The sequence below is a fragment of the Delphinapterus leucas genome, chromosome 19, assembly GCF_059928025.1.
Source record: "Delphinapterus leucas isolate spDelLeu-1000000601 "Yukka" chromosome 19, BTC_Dleu_Yukka2, whole genome shotgun sequence".
Lineage (NCBI taxonomy): Eukaryota > Metazoa > Chordata > Mammalia > Artiodactyla > Monodontidae > Delphinapterus > Delphinapterus leucas.
Window position 1 is genome coordinate 49,175,776 of NC_143147.1, and position 18,697 is coordinate 49,194,472.

Below are 18,697 nucleotides of genomic sequence, written 5' to 3' on the forward strand. Positions count from 1 at the left end.
TCTCTCTCTCTCTCGCTCTCTCTCTCTCTCTCTCTCTCTCTCTCGCTCTCGCTCTCTCGCTCTCTCTCGCTCTCTCGCTCTCGCTTGCTCTCTCGCTCTCTCTCGCTCTCTCGCTCTCTCTCGCTCTCTCTCGCTCGCTCGCTCGCTCTCTCGCTCTCTTGCTCTCTCGCTCTCGCTCTCTCGCTCTCTCTCTCTCGCTCTCTCGCTCTCGCTTGCTCTCTCGCTCTCTCGCTCTCTCTCTCGCTCTCTCTCTCGCTCTCTCGCTCTCTCTCGCTCTCTCGCTCTCTCTCGCTCTCTCTCTCTCTCGCTCTCTCTCGCTCTCTCGCTCTCTCTCGCTCTCTCTCTCTCTCTCGCTCTCTCCCTCTCTCCCTCTCTCTCTCTCTCTCGCTCTCTCTCTCGCTTTCGCTCTCTCTCCCTCTCTCCCTCTCTCTCTCCCTCTCTCTCTCTCTCGCTCTCTCTCTCTCTCTCTCTCCCTCTCTCTCGCTCTCTCGCTCTCTCTCTCTCTCGCTCGCTCTCTCTCTCGCTCTCTCTCTCTCTCGCTCTCTCTCGCTCTCTCTCTCTCCCTCTCTCCCTCTCTCTCTCCCTCTCTCTCTCGCTCTCTCGCTCTCTCTCTCTCGCTCGCTCTCGCTCTCTCTCTCTCGCTCTCGCTCGCTCTCTCGCGCTCTCTCTCTCTCTCGCTCTCTCTCCCTCTCTCTCTCCCTCTCTCTCTCGCTCTCGCTCTCTCTCTCTCGCTCTCTCTCTCTCTCTCTCGCTCTCTCGCTCTCTCTCCCTCTCTCTCTCCCTCTCGCTCTCTCTCTCTCTCTCGCTCTCTCGCTCTCTCTCTCTCGCTCTCGCTCTCGCTCTCTCTCGCTCTCTCTCCCTCTCTCTCTCCCTCTCTCTCTCGCTCTCGCTCTCTCTCTCTCGCTCTCTCTCTCGCTCTCTCGCTCTCTCGCTCTCTCTCTCTCGCTCTCGCTCTCGCTCGCTCTCTCGCGCTCTCTCTCTCCCTCTCTCGCTCTCTCTCGCTCTCTCTCGCTCTCTCGCTCGCTCTCGCTCTCTCTCTCTCGCTCGCTCGCTCTCTCTCTCTCGCTCGCTCGCTCGCTGTCTCTCTCTCTCTCGGCGCTCCCCATAAATAGCACAGGACGTGCTTGCCTGGGCGATGACGCGGCCGGCCGTGCGGACGGGAAAGAGGCGGCTCAGCCGGAGCAGGTGGGCGGCGGGCACCGCTGGGGGCGGGGCGCCACCGCGGCCCCCTGGCGCCAGGCTCCCAATGAGTCATCTCAGGGCCCCACCGTCCGCGGCAGTCCTCGCCGCCAACGTATCTGCCTCGGGTTTAGGGGGCTGCGGGGGCGAGGCTGATCTCGGGTGGGTATTGAGCCCCCGTGCCCCCGACCCTGGGTACGGAGACTGCTGGTCTCCGAGGGCATCTCTGCCTGGGCAGGAACGGTCCAGACGCAGAGGTGTGTGCCCGCCCCCTGCGCGAGGCAGGAGCGCCTCGAACCCGAAAGTGGCCGCAGCCCCACCCTCTCTCTTTCCGGCGTCCCCCAAACCTCCTGCCCCACTTCCTCAGATCCCGCCTGGCTCAGGATGCTTGGGTGGAAGGGAATGAGAAGGCTTGGGGACCCTCACTGTCAGGGCCAGCTGTCCCCATATCCCTCCTTTCGGAGATGAGCGCATTCTCCGATCTTCAGGCTCTCCCCTTTCCGTACCTCCACCACCCCCCGACCCCTTCCCCCTTCCCTTCCTCTAGCCCAAGCAGATAGAGCAGACAGGTTGGGACAAGAAACATTTAATTAGGAGTCTGGGGGCTCAGCAATGCCCCAGCAGACGCCTCATGCAGCCTCATGTACAGTGGGCATTGGGCCCGCCCCTGGGACATTGCTGGAGGGGGGGGGGCCCTCATGGCAGCAAACAGGGCAGTGTGGCTTGAGTACCCCTCTCTGCGAGGGAGAGGTGGGGCAGGGGCCAGTGGGTAGGAGGATGTGTCCCTCCCACTGCATGGGAGGGTGTGACTGTGCCTAGGATGGGGGGTGGCATTGGCTGGCACGATCAAGGGCACAAGAGGAGGCTCTGAGCTTGGGGGGAGAGGGAAGTTGGTACCAGAGAGAAGCAACCTGCAAGGGCGGGGTCCTCTTTGCGTGTCCCCCCCCCAGGATGCCTACCCCCTTCCCCTCCTGGTGCTCCAACAGAATTCTTTGTCTGTCTCCCACTCCCTCTTCCTCCCAGGGCTTTGTGTCCTGGACAAGGGAGCAGATGCAACCAGAAAAGGGACCCCTGCAAAGGCAGCCCTGTCCCCTGCAGAGCCTGGAGAGAGGGGGTGAGGGAGGGTCACTGCGGGGTCAGCCCTGAAGGTTGGGTTCCTGGGGTGGGCCTGGAGAGGACTGGGACAGGAACTGAGCTTTTAGAGTCCTGACAGTGAACTGGGGGTTATTTTGAGCAGGCGTGGGCCAGTCTTTTGTTCTTAATCGGGTTTCTGTGTTCAGGCCGCTCTTGGGTGTCCTTTCCCAGTGCACAAGGGTAAGATGAGGCTGCTCTGTGGTGACTGTGCTACTTGAGGGGACAGTCTCTGATTTACCACAGCTTCCCCAGACCTCAGCCCTCCCCTCCTCTGTCCACCCAGGTTTCAAGTAATGGGAGAGATAACCGCAGAACTTTCCTGAGAATTGATGGAGTGACAGAGGTGGTGAGACCAGGATCCTCCTGCAGCCCTGAATCCCCTCCCTACCCAGAGCTGGGGCTAAGGGACCCGGGAAGGCACCTTCCCAAGGCCCCACTTCCAAAGGGGCAGCTGCAGGGTCACACACACAAAGACCCAAGCAGAGGCTCTGTGAGGAGAGGGGAGCTGTCAGGCAGGCAAAGATGCTGTGGGCAGGGGAAGGTCTCTGAAAGAGGCAGCAGGGAAGTTCCCCAGGAACTTCCTCTCAGGGCTGGACTCAGCATGGCAACGGGCTTTGGGAGTGCATGGGCACCAGGGGGTCCTACCTGGAGCTTTTCCATCCCCTCCCGCTTTCTCCTCCTCCCCACCTCCAAGTCTCAGAGCAGCAGCCTCCTCAGGGCACCTCAGGACCCATGAAATAAAACCCTCCTCAGTGCAGAAGCCTCCCAAGCCATGGTGACTGGCCCCTAGGAGAAGGGCAGAGGGAGAGAGAGTGTGGGCAGATGCCTGCTCCCCTCCTGGGGCCAGAAGCAAGGGCCGGGCACAGGCAGGGGTGGCTTCCGGGTTCTCTTGGCTCTTCTCAGATCTCGGTCAGGACGTTGGCTGGCACCAGACCCCGCTTCTTGCCGCTGCTGACGCGGATGAAGCCATCAGCATCCTTGCTCCTGCCCACGCCCACACAGATCTGAGCGGAAGAGACATGAAGCTGAGGCTTGGCACTGCCTGCATCCCTGGCCCCAAGTCCTGCTGGTGGCTCCCAGGCGGTCCATCGCAGGGGATGACGGGACCAGCATCAGATGTGGTTGGAGCCCGGGTGATGGGAGCAGATCCCAGGAGAGTACAGGGTGCAAGACCAGGCAGTCAGCAGACACAGAGCATCACTTCGGGTCTGACCTTTGAGATCAGCTGGTCTAATGCCCCTGACAAACTACCATTTCACAGAGGAGGTAACAGGGGGAAAAGGACTTGCCCATGGTTAACAAGAACCCAAAGGCAGAGCCAGCATTCAAACCCGAGCCTCTAGACTCCTAATCCAGTGTTCCTGCCCCGACTCTCTAACATAACTCAGCCCTCTGCCTGTGTTAGCTGCCAGCCCCAGTTCCCAGAGGGGAGGACAGGAGAGCCCTGCAGTCCCACTGCTGCTTTTTTTTTTTTTTTTTTAACGGGAATTTCAGTTCCCGGACTAGGGATTGAACCCGGCCACGGTAGTGAAAGCCCAGACTCCTAATCACTAGGCCACCAGGGAACTTCCCAGTCCCACTGCTTCTAGCCTGCCTTCTCTCCTGCTGCCAGGCTGCAAGCATCCTCCTCCAGGGCCCTCGCCCACACCCCTGCCGCCTCTCTCCCACGCCCACCTCTCCAGCCATGCAGGGCCCAGGCCCTCACCTGGCTCTCCTTGAGGCTCATGTAGCCCTGTTCCTTGTTCCCGGAGAAGGGTTGGCGGCAGCGCCAAACGTTCTCGCCTGGCCTCACCCGCTGCACAAAATTGGCTGGGAAGAAGCCAACCCGGTCGCCGATCTTGCCCTGGGGATGAGGCTGGCAATAAACACTCGTGCCACCCCCTGACCCCCACTGCTTTCTCTAGACCTAATGCCCACTCAGAGCCAATGCTGTCATCCTCCAGATTTGGCTTCTCTGTATTTGAGCCCCTAGTCGGGTGGCTTCTGGGCTGGAAAGGGCACAAGGTGGATGGAGGAACAAGGCTGGGGCGGGGAGGGGCAAAGCGAGAGTAAGACCTGAGGGTGGGCCTAGGCCTGGCTAGGGCCGGTGGAGGAAGGAGAGGAGGTCTTTGGGGCTGTGTTCTCTGAGGGTGCGGGCTAGTGATGTACCTACCACCCCCCACCCTCCGCTCCCCACCCTGCCAAGTCACCTTCCACCAGTCCTCGTTAGAGTCATCCACCAGCATGATCCGGTCTCCAGGCCTGGGATGAGAGAGTGGAGGTAGCACATGGGGCAGGAGGGACCCTCCCACTCTGCATCCCAACAGTCCTAGGCCCCCAGATCCCCTGCATGCCCCCCTCAGCTGGGGGAGAGTTCTCGATGCCCTTGGAGGACCCTGAGTGACTACAGGTATGGCAGACACTCTCCAGGACAGAGGCCGGGCAGGGGACAGGAAACATGACATTAGCACCAATCCCTCTTGGACTCTGGCACCTCTGTCTCCTCTTTGGGCTCAGTAGCCTCAAGTGTGCCAGGAGGAGGTTCCTGAAGGTCTGGGAGCACAGAGCCCTGAGGTTGGAGCCAGGCAGCTGCCCGGGGCGGGGACTGGGCCACTGGAGGACTTACTGCAAAGCCAGGTCGTTGTTTTCCTGGGGCAGAAACTTGTAGAGCGCGACGTAGGAGTACATGGGCCCCACATCCTTCCGTAGAAGGGGCCTGGGGGCCTGTGGAAAAGCTCTGGGTCATTGTGGGGGGGACACCTTTCTTATTCCACCTACTCTCCCCTTGCCCTGACCTTGCCTACCCTGGGGGCTAGGAGATGGGGCACAGCGCTCCTGGGTCAATGACAGGGGAGGTGAAGACTGTCCTATCTGCCGTGCTTACACACCCCTGAAGGGACTGGGCCAGGGATGGAGAAGAGGGATGCTCCTCCACCTGCTGCACCCTAGAACTGCCCACCCTTGGGGCAGTAGGAGTGGACACAGTAGGCACTGGGTCAGTGGAGTGGTAACACCCCTGCCTCCCGGGCCTACTCACCCCGGCATTGCCCATCCCTGTAGACTGAGGATAAATGATGGAACAGGGATACTCCCACTCAGCACGCTGTCACCCACCTAGGGATCAGTGACAAGGAGAAGAACAGCCCCTTCCCACCTGGCCTGCCTGGGGCTCACTGCCAGCCCAGCCTCACCTGCTGTCCAGGGCTCTTCTCCTCTGGTCCTGACCCTTCGCTCTCGGCCGGGGCTGTGAATACTGGAGATGCCAGGGTGGGGCGAGGGTGTGAGGCAGCAGGCAGCGGCCCACACTGTGCTCCATTCCTGCCCCTGGTCCCCAGTCCCACTCACCGCTGTCGCCAGGGCCCTCCTCTGAGCTGCGGATGCTGCCTTCCCCGTCCTCAATCAGCTCATCCCGCTCGCTCTAGGGACACAGAGAGGGGAGGGCTCAACCCCTGGACCCCCCACCCTCTGAGACCTCTGCTCCCGAGGCTCCCCTTTGGTGCTCCCCATACCTACCAAGCTCCGTGTGGGGGACTCAGAGGTGCTGCTGAAGCTGGAGCGGTTCATCAGGGCCAAGGAGGTTCCATAGCGCAGGGTCTCATAGACGGGGTCCACCTTCCCGCTGGCCCCTACTGAGGACTCACCATCAAGGCCGGGCACCCTGCTGCCAGCCTCGCTCTGCCTTGAAGTCCTGCATCTCAGCCCTGGCTGCCCTGCTGGCTGTCCCGCTCAGCCGGCCCTAAACTGAAATCTGCACTCCTCCCACCTGCCCTTCCCAGGTCTCCCTCACGGTATGAGAGCTCCGTGTCCTCCCACGGTGCCCAGGCACAAACCTGGAGCATCCGGGACCCCTTGCCCGCCTCACTGCCTGTGTTCACTCCATCACCTCGTCCTACCTCCCAAACATTTCTAGAATCTGCTCACTTCTCTCCATCTCCACTGCTACCAGCCTGGTCCAAGCTACCAAACTCTTTCCTGGCAACCATCATGGCCTCCCAACTGGTCTCCCTGCTTCCAGTCCAGCCTCTCCAACCCACACAGTAGCCAGAATGCTCTTGTAAAAACACAAAAATTGACCTTATAATAAAGTCCAAAGACCTGTGGTTACCAAGGGGGAGGCGGGGTGGGGGAGGGATGGATTGGGAGTTTGGGATTAGCAGATGCAAACTGTTTATACACAGAATGGATAAACACCAAGGTCCTACTGTAGAGCACAGGGAACTATATTCAATATCCCGTGATAAACCATAATGGAAAAGAATATGAAAAAGAATATATATATGTATAACTGAATCACTTTGCTGTACAGCAGAAATTAACACAACATTGTAAATCAACTATACTTCAATTAAAAAAAATAAAGAATAAAGTCCAAAGAACACTCTTAAAATGGACCCCGAGGCCCTGCACCCAGGGTCCCATCTCACCCTTTTACTCTGACTCCCTCGGTCCCATCCTCATTATCCTTTCTTTAACTCTCTGCCTCTCCCTACCTCTGGCCTGCCTCCTGTCCACACTGGTCTTCCCCAGATCCTCAGACTAATTCCCTATCTTTCAAGTCTCCCGGATGCCTTCTTTGCCTCTGTGGATGAGGTCGGTGCCGACTTTATCCTCTCTTTATTCCCTATCCTTCTGTTTCAGGCATTCACCAAATGATGGTTAATTGATGATTTATGTGATTATTTATTTCATGTCTAGCTCCCTTACTAGACCATGAGCTCCACCTTCTTCAGGGCTGTGTTCCCATGTCTAGCACAGTGCCTGGCACTTAGTAGGTGTTCAATAAAGTGTTTGTTGAAGGATGGGTGAATGAATGAATGAACTCTACATTCAGGACAGCAGCATTCAAAGAAGGGAAGTGGGGAAGAAAACCAAAACAAACAAACAAAAAGAAGAAGAAGAAGTCTAAAAACAAAAGAAGGGAGTGGTAGTAGTGCCAAGAACGGGCAGTGCCAGTGTGACTCAGGTGCTCATCTGAGGAGTGCATGGGTCTCTCATCACACCACAGTGGGATCAGGGGCAAGAGTGGACACTCACCAGTGGGTGGGGACTCCTTGCTCATGGCACAGGCTGGTGGCGGCTCATGCACCAGGAGCGGGGAGCTGAAGTTGCGGCGGAAGGAGGAGGACTGTGGCGGGGGGGTGGGGCAGAGAGAGGGCACAGGGAGGTCACAGCCCCTTGAGAATTTGGCCTTCCCCAAGCCCAAGCACCATCCCACATGAGGAACCAGCCCTGCAGGGCACTCATTCCCCCACATGCCAGGCCTGGGAGCATCAGCCAGCCATCTCTGTGTGGTTCCCACTCACCGTCTTGCCTGGGCATTGCTGGTGGGAGATCTCCTCGGAGCACCAGAGGTGGACGCTGACTTTGCATGTCTTACACCGCAAACCCTGCTTGGAGTTTCCTGGGAAGAATTTGGGTTTGGCAAGAGGGGGTGGTCAAGAGAGGCTACATCGAAGGGCAAGGAGCAAAGGAGGCAGGTTAGGGCATGAGGGAGCAAGGGACTGGGCATCCTCATGCCAGCCTGGGGCCTAGCTCCGACCTCCACACAGTCAGGGTGGAACCTGAGCTGTTAGTAAACACAGCAACACTGGGTCCCCACCCACCCCCAAGGGTGCTTATGTGTCCTCCCAGAGGGAGGGGCACAGTTAGGTTTAGCAGCAGCCCAGCATCAGGCAGTCAGGTCCATGGGCCACACCCACACTCACCCCGACCCCTTCTGTTGCCACCCAGGCACCTACCCACAATGAACTGTTGGCACAGCTCACAGGGGCTGGCTCGCTTGAAGACGTGTTCCTGGAAGCTGTGCAGCCTCACTGGTTTGAGTGGTGCCAGGGGGCGTGAGATCGGGCAGGGGGACAGGGCTGGGGTATGTAGGCCCCAGTCTGCAGACGCTGGTGGTGGGGAGGGAGGTGGCAGCGGGGTCGGGGGCGTCAGCAGCACCTCGGTGGGGCATTTGGGCTCAGACCCCGAGCGAAAGAAGAAGTTCTCCATGCTCTTACTTCGGAGGATGTTCTTGAGGGAAAGTGAGCGCTTGAACCTCTGGAGCTGAGAGAGGAAAAGGGGCTGTGAGCCTGGAGGGGACTGGCTCCCCGGGATCTCTCCTTGGCCAGCAGCAGCCTGAAGGCTGAGAGCCAGAGGTGAGATGAAGTACTGAGAAAGAGGCTGCCAAGTCCCAGAAGGCAGGTCACCATCCCAGGTGCCCACAAGAGCCAGGCAGGGAACCTCCTCGAGCAAAGGAGCTCTGGCTGGGCAGGCACCTAATTAGGAGTGGTGGGGACTGGACAGTCAGCGAGTAGCTGCTGGTCTCCTTCAGCCAGTTGAGCTAGTCTGTAGGGGCAGCCCAGCGTTGCCAGGTTTCTCAATTTTCAAAAAGAAATCTAGACTTTGTTTTTTAAAAATATTTATGGGGCTTCCCTGGTGGCACAGTGGTTGAGAGTCCGTCTGCCGATGCAGGAGACACAGGTTCGTGCCCCGGTCCGGGAGGATCCCACATGCCGTGGAGCAGCTGGGCCCGTGAAACACGGCCGCTGAGCCTGCGCGTCCGGAGCCTGTGCTCCACAACGGGAGAGGCCACAACAGTGAGAGGTCCACGTACCGCAAAAAAAAAAAAAATTATTTATTTGGTTGCATTGGGTCTTAGTTGTGGCAGGCGGTTTCCTTAGTTGCAGCTCACCAGCTCCTTAGTTGCGGCACATGGGCTCCTTAGTTGCAGCATGTGAACTCTTAGTTGCAGCATGCATGTGGGATCTAGTTCCCTGACCAGGGATCGAACCCGGGCCCCCTGCATTGGGAGTGCGGAATCTCAACCACTGAGCCACGTGGGAAGTCCCTAGACCTTTTTTTTTTTTTTTTTAACATCTTTATTGGAGTATAATTGCTTTACAATGGTGTGTTAGTTTCTGCTGTATAACAAAGTGAATCAGCTATACATATACATATATCCCCATATCTCCTCCCTCTTGCATCTCCCTCCCACCCTCCCTACCCCACCCCTAGACTTTTTGTTTATAAAAGTAATTTTTTAATAAAAAATATTAATCCATTTCATGAACTTATGAAATTTAAAGTCAGTTAAGAGGGACTTCCTGGTGGTTCAGTGGTTAAGACTCTGTGCTTCCATTGCAGGGGGCACAGGAAGATCCACATGCTGCGTGCAGCCAAAAAAAAAAAAAGTCAGTTAAGAAATCTAGAACTTTATGTGAAATTGGATAGAAACAAATTCAAGAGGTTTTATTTCCTTTTTAATTTGCAGAAATGGTAGTATACTATTTCTCCCGTGCCTTGCGTTTTTCTTGGAAATCATTCCATACAAATACACAAAGAGTTTCACCATTCTTTTTGTACGGCTGCACAGGAGTTTCACTGAATGGATGTACCATTTACTCGACTTAACAAAATAATACTTTGGGGGCCAAAACACACCAGGTCCTCAGTCCTTGAACAGGGAGTGGGGGAGTGGTCACCCTGGACCCTCATCCTCAGGGCTGATTCTCCCTCCAGAACACCTCTCCAGTTCATCCCCTGTAACACCTCAGCACCCCAGAGCCCTGCCCTGGTTCAGGTTCCAGCACCCTGTCAGGTTCAGGGCCATAGCTCTTTGCCTCCACCTTGCCCATCCCCACCTGTTCTCCATGCACCTGCCAGGGAGGTGATCCCTGACTCCGCAAAAAACCTTTCATGGCTCCTCAGGACCCAGCCAAGGCCCCTGTCCCAGCCATGAAACTGCAACTTGGCCAAACCTGCCCTTCCACCCCAGGCCCTCCACCTGAGCCCAAATGTGAGGACTTGAACTCATCCATGTTTCATGCCTCTGAGCTTTTTACATGTTTGTCCTCTTTGCCTTATCCAGTTATTTCCCGCTTTCTTCTTCAGGGTTTCCTGTGATTCTTCCTTCTCTGGGAAGCTGTCTCTTCTTCTGCGGAAATTCCTTTCAGTGGGACCACTCCCTCCTCTGGTTGGCTGCATCTGGATGGGCTTCCATGATAGCTCCGATCAGGCTTATGTTGTCATTTACTTCTCACTCCTCCGGGAGGCTGTGAGCCCCTGGGGGGCGGGGGAAGTTGCTTCAAATCCCCATAATGGGCCTCAGCACATAGTGGGTGCTCAGTCAATGTTTGTGGAATAAATGATGAGCAAGTGGCTGGAATCCTAAACGGAGCACGTGTTCTGGAGTGCACGGTGGATTCTGCGGTGAGGCCAGAGTTATTCCCATTGCTCACCCAAACACACCCTTATTCTACCCGGAGTGAGATGTGGACCTCTCTAGCCAGACCCCTGCCCTACTCCCCTCCTGTTGAAAGCCCTTACCCCTCCCATTCCTTTCTACCAGTTAAAAAAAGAAACGGGTGGAGGTGGGGGGCAGAGGCCTGGCTCTAGGCAGGGAGACTTGGCCAGGGTTCCCAGCTGGGACACCAGGCAGCCTGTGTGCCAAGGGAATGGAAGTGGTGGCCCCTCTAGCCCTAGGGAAGCCAGCAGGCCACATGACAGAGGGGAAAGCAGAGGGGGAAATGTTTGGGCAAAAGGCGAGCCCCGGTATGCCAGCTGAAAGGCCAGAGCCCTAGGGGGACTGGCATGCTGAGTTGCTCAGCTCCTTCCAAATCCAGCTTCCTGGGCAGCACTGTGGGCTTCTTTGTGTGTCTCTGAGAAGCAGGGCCCCGGGCCCCAGCTGCCTGGGCATTGGGGCAGAGGTCGAGGCCCAGAGGGACAATTAATTAGAACACGAATATGTTCTATGTGGCTCTCGGGGCTCTGACAGGCCCAGAGGGGCAGGTGAACCACCCACTGCTCTGCACAGGGGCCGTGGGCACAGAGCACAGGAGGTCTCTGGGAGGATGTGCTGGGGGGGTGGGGGCAGAACGCAATCTGCTGCCTGAAGGCAAGTTACTTCACTTCCTCTCTCTCTAAGCTTCAGTTTCCCCACCTCCAAGTCAGAGTTAGATGCTCTCTAAGCAATACAGGCTCAAGTCCCCAAAGCAAGACCTAAACTTATGAACATAATGAGGGACTGTCGTTGTCAGAGTCCTGGAATTGATATGCAGAATCTCATCAACCCTGGCACTACCCACTGAGGTGGTGACAATTATTGGCCCACTTTGCAGGTGAGGAGCTGAGGGGGTTAAATCACTCACTCATCATGAGTCCGCAGCTGCTAAGTAGCAGAGCCGGGACTTGAACCAGTGGCTTTGGCTATTGAGCCCAAGTGACCAGGAGCACCCTGCCTTGGCCCTCAGCTCTGGCCCTCAGTTGTGCCATGGGCTTGTCATGAAATGTAGGGTTAGAAGGGACTTGAAAGACTGGGCACATAGAGCAGTCCCCACCCCGCACTGCTCTGGCCATGTCCCCTCTGAATTATTGTCTGACTCCGTTGGTCACCTCTTGTGACGGCAAGCCCATCCTCTCTTGGGACAGTCATTCCATCTTTGGGCAGCTGCAATCGCTGGAAAGTGCTTCCCTATTTAGAGCTGAAACCTGCCTCCCTGCCTATCGGCCCTTGTCCCTCCCTTGGCTCCAGGAAGGGATACTCCCGCTTACACACATCAGTTCTTCAAATATTTGAAGACATCAATGATGTTCCCCCCTCCTGAGGCCATTATTTCCAAAGCAATCCTCACAGGATGAGATTTCAAGCCTCCCTACTCTCCAGCCTGTGGCCTTTCCTGGTCCCCGCCTGGCCTCAGTGCCAAGAGCCACCTCTGCAGGGTACCAAAAGCCTCTGGAACAGAATGTTCCCTACCACCAGGGCAGCCCCAACTCTGCCCCAGATCCCAGGAGGGTGGAGAAGTGGGAAGGAATGCCACCTGGGGTGGCTGGCAGATGTCAAGGGCTGCGGCTGGAGGGCAGATGACGGCATCTCTGCCAAATGGCTTAATGCCTGCCCACACCAGAGACATCTGGCTTGGCCATCCAAACCTCATTTGGGCTCAGCCTGGCCAGGTATTTCCATTCCCGGGACTCCTAGTTCCCAGAGAAGACCTTTCTCTACCTCCCCACCCTCTATCTTTTTGGTGCCCCCACTGTCCCAGGACCCATTCCCTGGCGTGAGAAGAAGTCACCATATACCCTGGCAAGCTGGCCCACCTGGACCCCATTCCCTCCCAAAGCACCAGGAGCTTGTCTGGCTTGGAGCCTGGACCATCAGACCTGTTATTCTGAATCCCCTCCTGGAGGCAGGACCTGGCCTGCCTGCCTCCTCCCCACCTCTCCACACCCTGGACAGTCCTTTCCTTCCTCAGTTCCTGCCAGCTCCTGAAATGGCACTAGGCAGCTGGCAGAGGGTGGTGGCAGATGTGACACAAGCTGACTCAGATGGCAGAGCTGGCATGGCAGGGTCTTTCCAAAGATGGCACCAAAGGGGGTGATGGCAGGCCCTATGTAGTAGGATGGGACGGGGACCCAGAGAGGGCGATGCTGACACTAGGAGGGTGGCTGAGTAGCTTGGGTGCCGGAGTGATACCCGACTTTAGGGTGAGCAGGAGGCTGGACTTGGGCTGGCAAGAAATCCCCAGGGAGCCCCAACACTGATGAATAGGTCTGGACTGTTGACTTCACTGCCTAATGAAGACAAGTACACCAGCCACCTCTGTTGTACCTGCCTCAGACTGAGCTGGGTGGGCAGCACCGACCCTCTCCCTTCCTCTTCTCCACCTCTACAGTCTGAAGACAGAAGCTACTTTGGGACAAGTTGAGGTGGGGGAATGGAAGGAGGCTGGCAAGTGTTCTGAATCCTCTCTCTGCCCACCTCTGCCCTCCTGAGTACCTTCCCCCAGACCTGCAATCCAGCCTGTGTTGTTATTACTGAGTCCTTCATAAATGAGGTACAGGGGAGGGCGGCAAAGGGGCAGGGCTCCAACTGGCCTGGCACAGAGGGACCAGGTCAGGTGTACACTCCCATTCCTTCCCTGCTCCTCAGATATCCATGGCTCAGACCCAGAGGTGATGGCATGGGACAGTCCCTGGGCTGGGAGGAAGGAGGTACAGACCTGCCAGGCCCTGACCACCCCTCCCCACACAGCTGAGCCTGCAGCCTGCTGACCGCTGAGGCAGCACTGCCCAGCCCTCCTGCCTGCTCTGGAGAACTCTTAAGGAGGGGGCTGAGTGGCCAGGCCGTGGTGTGGGAATCAGGGCAGGACCTGGGAGGCCCTCAATCCCCTGGGAAGCAAGCAAGGAGTTTGTATGTGTCTGTCCAGGGTGACTAGAAGGCAGCTGTGAAGCTCAGGGGCGCTGGGACTCAGGATGGGGCTCAGTTCCCTCAGGATGGGGATCTTCTGCTTGAAAGAAGCTGTCACAAATATTCCAAGCAATATTCTGCCCCCCAACACCTCATTCCTTTCCCAGTAGACTTGGCTCTCTGAGGGGGAGGTAACTCTGTGGTCTGAGAGCCCAAGGTCTAGTTCTCAGAAGGGAGCAGGAGAAGGTCAAGTGTGAATCTGAAGACTTGGCTGTGGAGACCCACTGGGTCGCTTTGGTTTAGGCATGGGGAGCCTACCTGGGGTGCCTCAGCCAGACACCAGCCACTCTGGTCCTACTCATCTTCCCTTGGTCACTCCCTTGAAGACCTTGACCTTGAATTAACCTCATATCCTGGGGGCGGTCAAGACAGAATTAGGAGGAAGATGGGCATTGGAAAGAGCTATAGATGAGCCAGTGATACCAGGGGGAGCCAAAGACCCCACCCATTTCTGGTCCTGGCTGCCCCCCTCCTCATCTGAGTAACAGAAGCCGGGTGGGAACAATTTACCAGGGTGGAAAGGGAGAGAGTAGTCTGGGCCTGAAATCTGGGGGGGTGGGGGGTGGGCAGAGAGAGCACTGCCCCTTCTTCTCTCCCCATCCCCAGGTCCCCCGCTCAGGTCGCTTCCTGCAGAACTTCTTGCGGGTCAGCATCTAGAACTCGGGGAGGGAGCAGGCAGAATAGAGGCGTGGGGGTGGGGTTGAATGTGAGCAGTGCTCTCCCCCACCCCACCGCCTTCAGCGCCAGGAGTCTGGGCTCCGCCTGACTTCCTTGGGGAATAATTTATTCATTGTGACTCCCGCAGGAGTAGCAATCATACATAATTAGGGTTAATTATGACATTCATTAATTATGATGACTTCCCTTTTTGTTTCTATCAGCTCCCCGCCCCCCTCCCCGGCACACGGCCCGCTGGCGTGGGCTGCCTGTCTTTCTCATCCGGAGCCGCAACAACAGTCCCCGGGTCCCCGCCAGTGATGGCCCGCGCCGCAGCAGCCCCCAGCGCGAACTCAGAAGCTGCGCAGCCCCCGGCCGCGGCCTCACGATCCCGAGCCTAACCCGGTTGGGAGGGAGCGAATGCAGGACTGCGGCGGGTCAGAGAGAGACATCTAGAGAGACTCAGAAATAAACACACAGAGACGCCGAGAGGACCCGAGAGAGACGCACACAGAGAGATACCAAGACAGAGACAAACAGGTTGTAGAGACATTTTCAGAGAGACACAGGCAAAGAGAGAGGGACAGACAGAGACCTGGCGGACACGGGAGGGGTGCGCCTCGCACGCACACGCGGGCGAGTATACCAGCCCACACCCGCTACACACCGCTACACACTGCCTCCGCCTTCGCTGCGCCGACTCCCTCCAACAAACCCGAGTTACATACAATCTCCCTGGAGGGTCGCGGTGGAGCGTCCGCTCATCACGCGCGCAAGGGCGTGTCGTGCTTGTGTGATGGGGGCTCCTTGTGGCCCCTCGTCACGAACCCACTGCCCCCGGGTCGCCGCGCGGAGCGTTAGGGACCACACGGGCCCCGCTACTGTGACCCCAGGGCACCCGAGGCCACAGTGGCAACCGCATCGGGAGGAGGGCGCCCGGGCTGGGGGCACACTGGGCAGGGGTCCCGGCCTCGCGCCTCCCGAGTTACCTTGGTTTCCTGGAGGGCAGAGACGGTCCCCGGGGGGGTGTGGGTGGCCGCGTCATCCGGTTCGTTCTCCTTCTCGCTCATTTCGGTCATGGTTAGGCGAGAGGGTGCCGAGACCCGACGGCAGCCCGGCTGGAGGCAGGCTGAGGGTCGCAGGCGTCTCTGTGGGACCCTGAAGCCCTTCTCTAGAGACTGCCCCCCAACGAACCCCAGGAGAAACCCGCCCAGGCAAAGCACCCCCCCCCACACTCCCGGGTGCTGGCGGAGAAAGTTCCCGGGTTCGTGGGTGAGAGGAGGTAATTACACGGAGCCGCGGGAGCAGGACGACCCCAGAAGTGAGGACCAAGGATGCTGCTCCGAGCGAGGGGAGGAGGGAAGTGGGGACTCGGGGATGAGCCGAGGGAGGGAGCGATAGAGCTGTCAGTGTCCGGCAGGCTTCGCTGTCCTCTACGTCCGCCCCGCCACCCCCTCCCCTTCCCCTCCCCCCGCCGGCCCCAGCCGGGCACCCCCTCCGCCCAGTCCTCGCCTCCCAACTTTGATTTAGGAGGTCGCCTGGTCCCTCCCCTTTCCCTCCGCAGCTCCCCAGCGCCTCTATGCAAATAAGGTTCTCAGCTATTGGCAGCCGCGGTGGCCAGGAGGGCGAGCTGGGCGGAGCCTGGGGGGGGGCTTGACAAGATGGGGAGGGGCTTGGAGGGTAAAGAAGTGGAGGGAGCAGTTTTACCTGAAAAAACCGGAATTGGGGGCGTGACAAGGTTGAAGGAAGCCTCAGGAGATCATATTCGAGTCTGGAAGGGTTGGGGGGGAATAGAAATAGGTTGGATCTGCAGAAGGATAGCTGAAAGTGAGATAAAGGTAGGACTTCCTGATAGCGACGTGAAGAATGGGGACACTTCCACCCAATTAACTGGATGTCTCTCTGCCCTGGAGACACTCTCCCCAAATGTGTCTCTCCTCGGACTATGTAGGGGTTTCCTCAGCAGGGAATGGACAAATGAACATCATGTGTCAAAGGCCAGCCCTGTCCTGGAAAGCAGGACAGCTATATTGTTTTCCAGTCTTGTTGCCTGGACTTCAGCAGAGAAGAGGCCTCAGTCCCCACACTTGAGGTCCCCAAACCGCTCCAAGGCATGCCCCCTCCTAAAGATCCTACCACAAATGGAGTTAGATGGGGGTAGGGAGAGGTGAGGGGGAAGAGGTTTCTTGCCCTCCAAGGTGTCCTCTGTCCACTTGGCCTGAAGCTAATGCATGTCACCTACCTGCTATTTCCCGAACTTCCCCTACCTCTCCTCCTGCCTCTTCTGGTCCTGATCAAAAGGTCTAGCTTCACCTCTGGGCCTATCCAAGAAAATGGAGGTAGGTTGGAGGTTGAGAGAATCCTTCCCTGGGTGTGGGTGGAGAGACTTCTGGGTCTAATTCTCCTTCCTCCTCATGTGCTGTGGGTGATGAGATGAGGGGTGGGTGGCACTCAAGAGGGTCCTGCCTTTATGCCAGCCCTGGAGGAGGGGCTGAACCTAGTGTTCCCTCCACCGCCCGCCCTCCCCCATGCACCTAGCCATCCATGCCATCTATCTCCTCCTGAGGATGAGCTCACCGGTGGAGCACTGCTCAGGTTACTGCGTCCAGGAATAGAGATTTATTTGCCACTGGCAGAATTAGGACAAGGGTGGACGGGAGGGTTTGTGGTAGTGGGGGCTTAGTCCCCTCCCCCCCCAGATCCACACACTGCAGACTCTCTGAGTGCTAGCTTTCCTGAAAGGAGTTTGAATAGAACCTGGCCTCAGCCCTCAGACCAGTTTCCCCAAAGGCCCATTCATAACCTACTGCTCCCCTCTGAGGGCCACCCTCCTCCCTCCTGCCCAGCACAGGTCAGCCCAACGACCCCTCCCTAGGCAACTCAGACTTAGAAATGCTTGGAGCACCTGAGATGGGGTCATCAGCCCTCTATCTCTACCTGTCCTGGACTGGAGCAAACAGGGGCTTCGTCTGTGTTTGTGAGGCCTCCTGCGGCGAGGTATCCCTGTTTCCCTCCAAAGAGAAGAGGCTCTGGGTTCCTTCGAGTCCAGTACCTGTGTAGTCACTAATTCACTTGACCCTGGGTAGGTAACTTTTAGAACCTTGATTTCTTCATCAGCAGAATGGAGACTGTGCCTACCTCACTCCCGGGAGAATGAATGAGACAGTGTAGTACACCCCTTAGCCCCGAGAAGACAGGCACAGAAAGTTCATATTCTTTCTCTCCTTTCTTCTGGGAGATTTGTCTCTTCCGAGGTCTTTTTTTGAGGTAGAGAGAAGAACAGCTTCCTTCCCTCGCTTTCCTCGGCTGCTTGCAGCCTGCTACTCCATGAGAGAATTGACCCAGGAGACTCTGACTAGACGTGGGAAAGAATTCCCAGGGGAATCAGTGGGGCAAGGCAGGGAAGTCGGTGGGCCCTGGAGCCCATCTGGTCTGGGTTTTAGAAATCTGAGGTGGGGCAGCTGTGGAGGAGGCAGGGGGCTGGATCCCATGACCTCTGGATGTCCTTTCCGGCCTGTGGCCTTCCTGTTTCAGAGCGGTCTTTAATGATCTAAGTCTGAGTCACTGTCTCAGTGCCAACAATTCCCACTGCAGTGGCTCAGAGATGGGGCAGGAGCAACTGGGCTAGCTTCTCTGGGAGGAACATCTTAGATTTGGAGGGCAGAAAGGAGGGGTTGTCAGAGCAAGTGGCAAGGTGGTCCAGGAGGATGAGTGGCAGCCGTACTCTCAGAAGGGCTCTCAGACCAGACGTCATAATAGAACTACCAGGGGGCCTCTTACTAGGAGAGCTGAGTGAATGAGCATGGGCGCTGGGCTCTCGGGAGCCTGGGGACAGAGGGATGGATGGAGGGATGGACAGATGGCTTCAAATCTGCATATGGCACGATATCCAGCACATTAAGAGCACCTGGTCCTCATCCTGGTCTGCCCTTTTTTCCTGCTCTGTGACCTTGGGCAGAGAGCTATCCGTCTCTGGAGGGTCTTTGGTTTCCTTGTCTTCTGACTGGCAGAACTGGACTAGATTAGTTTGAAATGGAGTTGGATTAAATGGGGGCAATAATTGTATATCTCTTAGTGTTCTTTTGAGGATTAAATGAGTTAACATATGTAAAGAGCTGGACAGAGTAAGTGCATGATAAATAGTTGTTATTATTATTTTATTTTTAAAAAATATTAAGGAATCTTAAGACTTCCCTGGTGGTCCAGTGGGTAAGACTCTGCACTCCCGATGCAGGGGGCCCGGGTTCAATCCCTGGTTGGGGAACTAGATCCCACATGCATGCCGCAACTAAGAGCCTGCGTGCTGCAACGAAGATCCCTCGTTCTGCAACTAAGACCCGGTGCAGCCAAAATAAGTATATAAATAAATAAATATTAAAAAAATTTTTTTTAAGGATTCTTAACCTTGGGCTTGTAGGTAAGTTTCAGGGAGTTCGTGAACCGCTTGAAGCTGTATCAAATTTTGGAGGATAAGCATTTTCTGGGGGAGAGTCCAGAGCTATCGTCTGCTCCTCCGAGAAT

General features: G+C 56.9%; 1 protein-coding gene across 3 annotated transcripts; it reads right to left on the reverse strand.

Moving 5' to 3' along the window:
* Positions 1-1,756: 1,756 nt before the first annotated feature.
* On the reverse strand, positions 1,757-15,670 carry STAC2 (SH3 and cysteine rich domain 2). 3 transcript variants are annotated; one of them, XM_022558084.3, is made up of 11 exons: positions 15,166-15,670; positions 8,031-8,337; positions 7,596-7,693; positions 7,327-7,417; positions 5,806-5,918; positions 5,638-5,710; positions 5,484-5,545; positions 4,919-5,016; positions 4,503-4,554; positions 4,019-4,156; positions 1,757-3,317 (listed from the first exon to the last, which is right to left on the reverse strand). In XM_022558084.3, exons 1-11 carry the CDS (start codon positions 15,253-15,255, stop codon positions 3,213-3,215), a joined length of 1,227 nt encoding a protein of 408 aa, XP_022413792.1. In that variant the 5' UTR covers positions 15,256-15,670; the 3' UTR covers positions 1,757-3,212. The 3 variants fall into 3 exon arrangements, with proteins under 3 accessions (XP_022413792.1, XP_022413791.1, XP_022413794.1); XM_022558083.3 differs by having other exon boundaries at positions 5,806-5,921; XM_022558086.3 differs by lacking the exon at positions 4,019-4,156 and having other exon boundaries at positions 5,806-5,921.
* Positions 15,671-18,697: the final 3,027 nt, after the last annotated feature.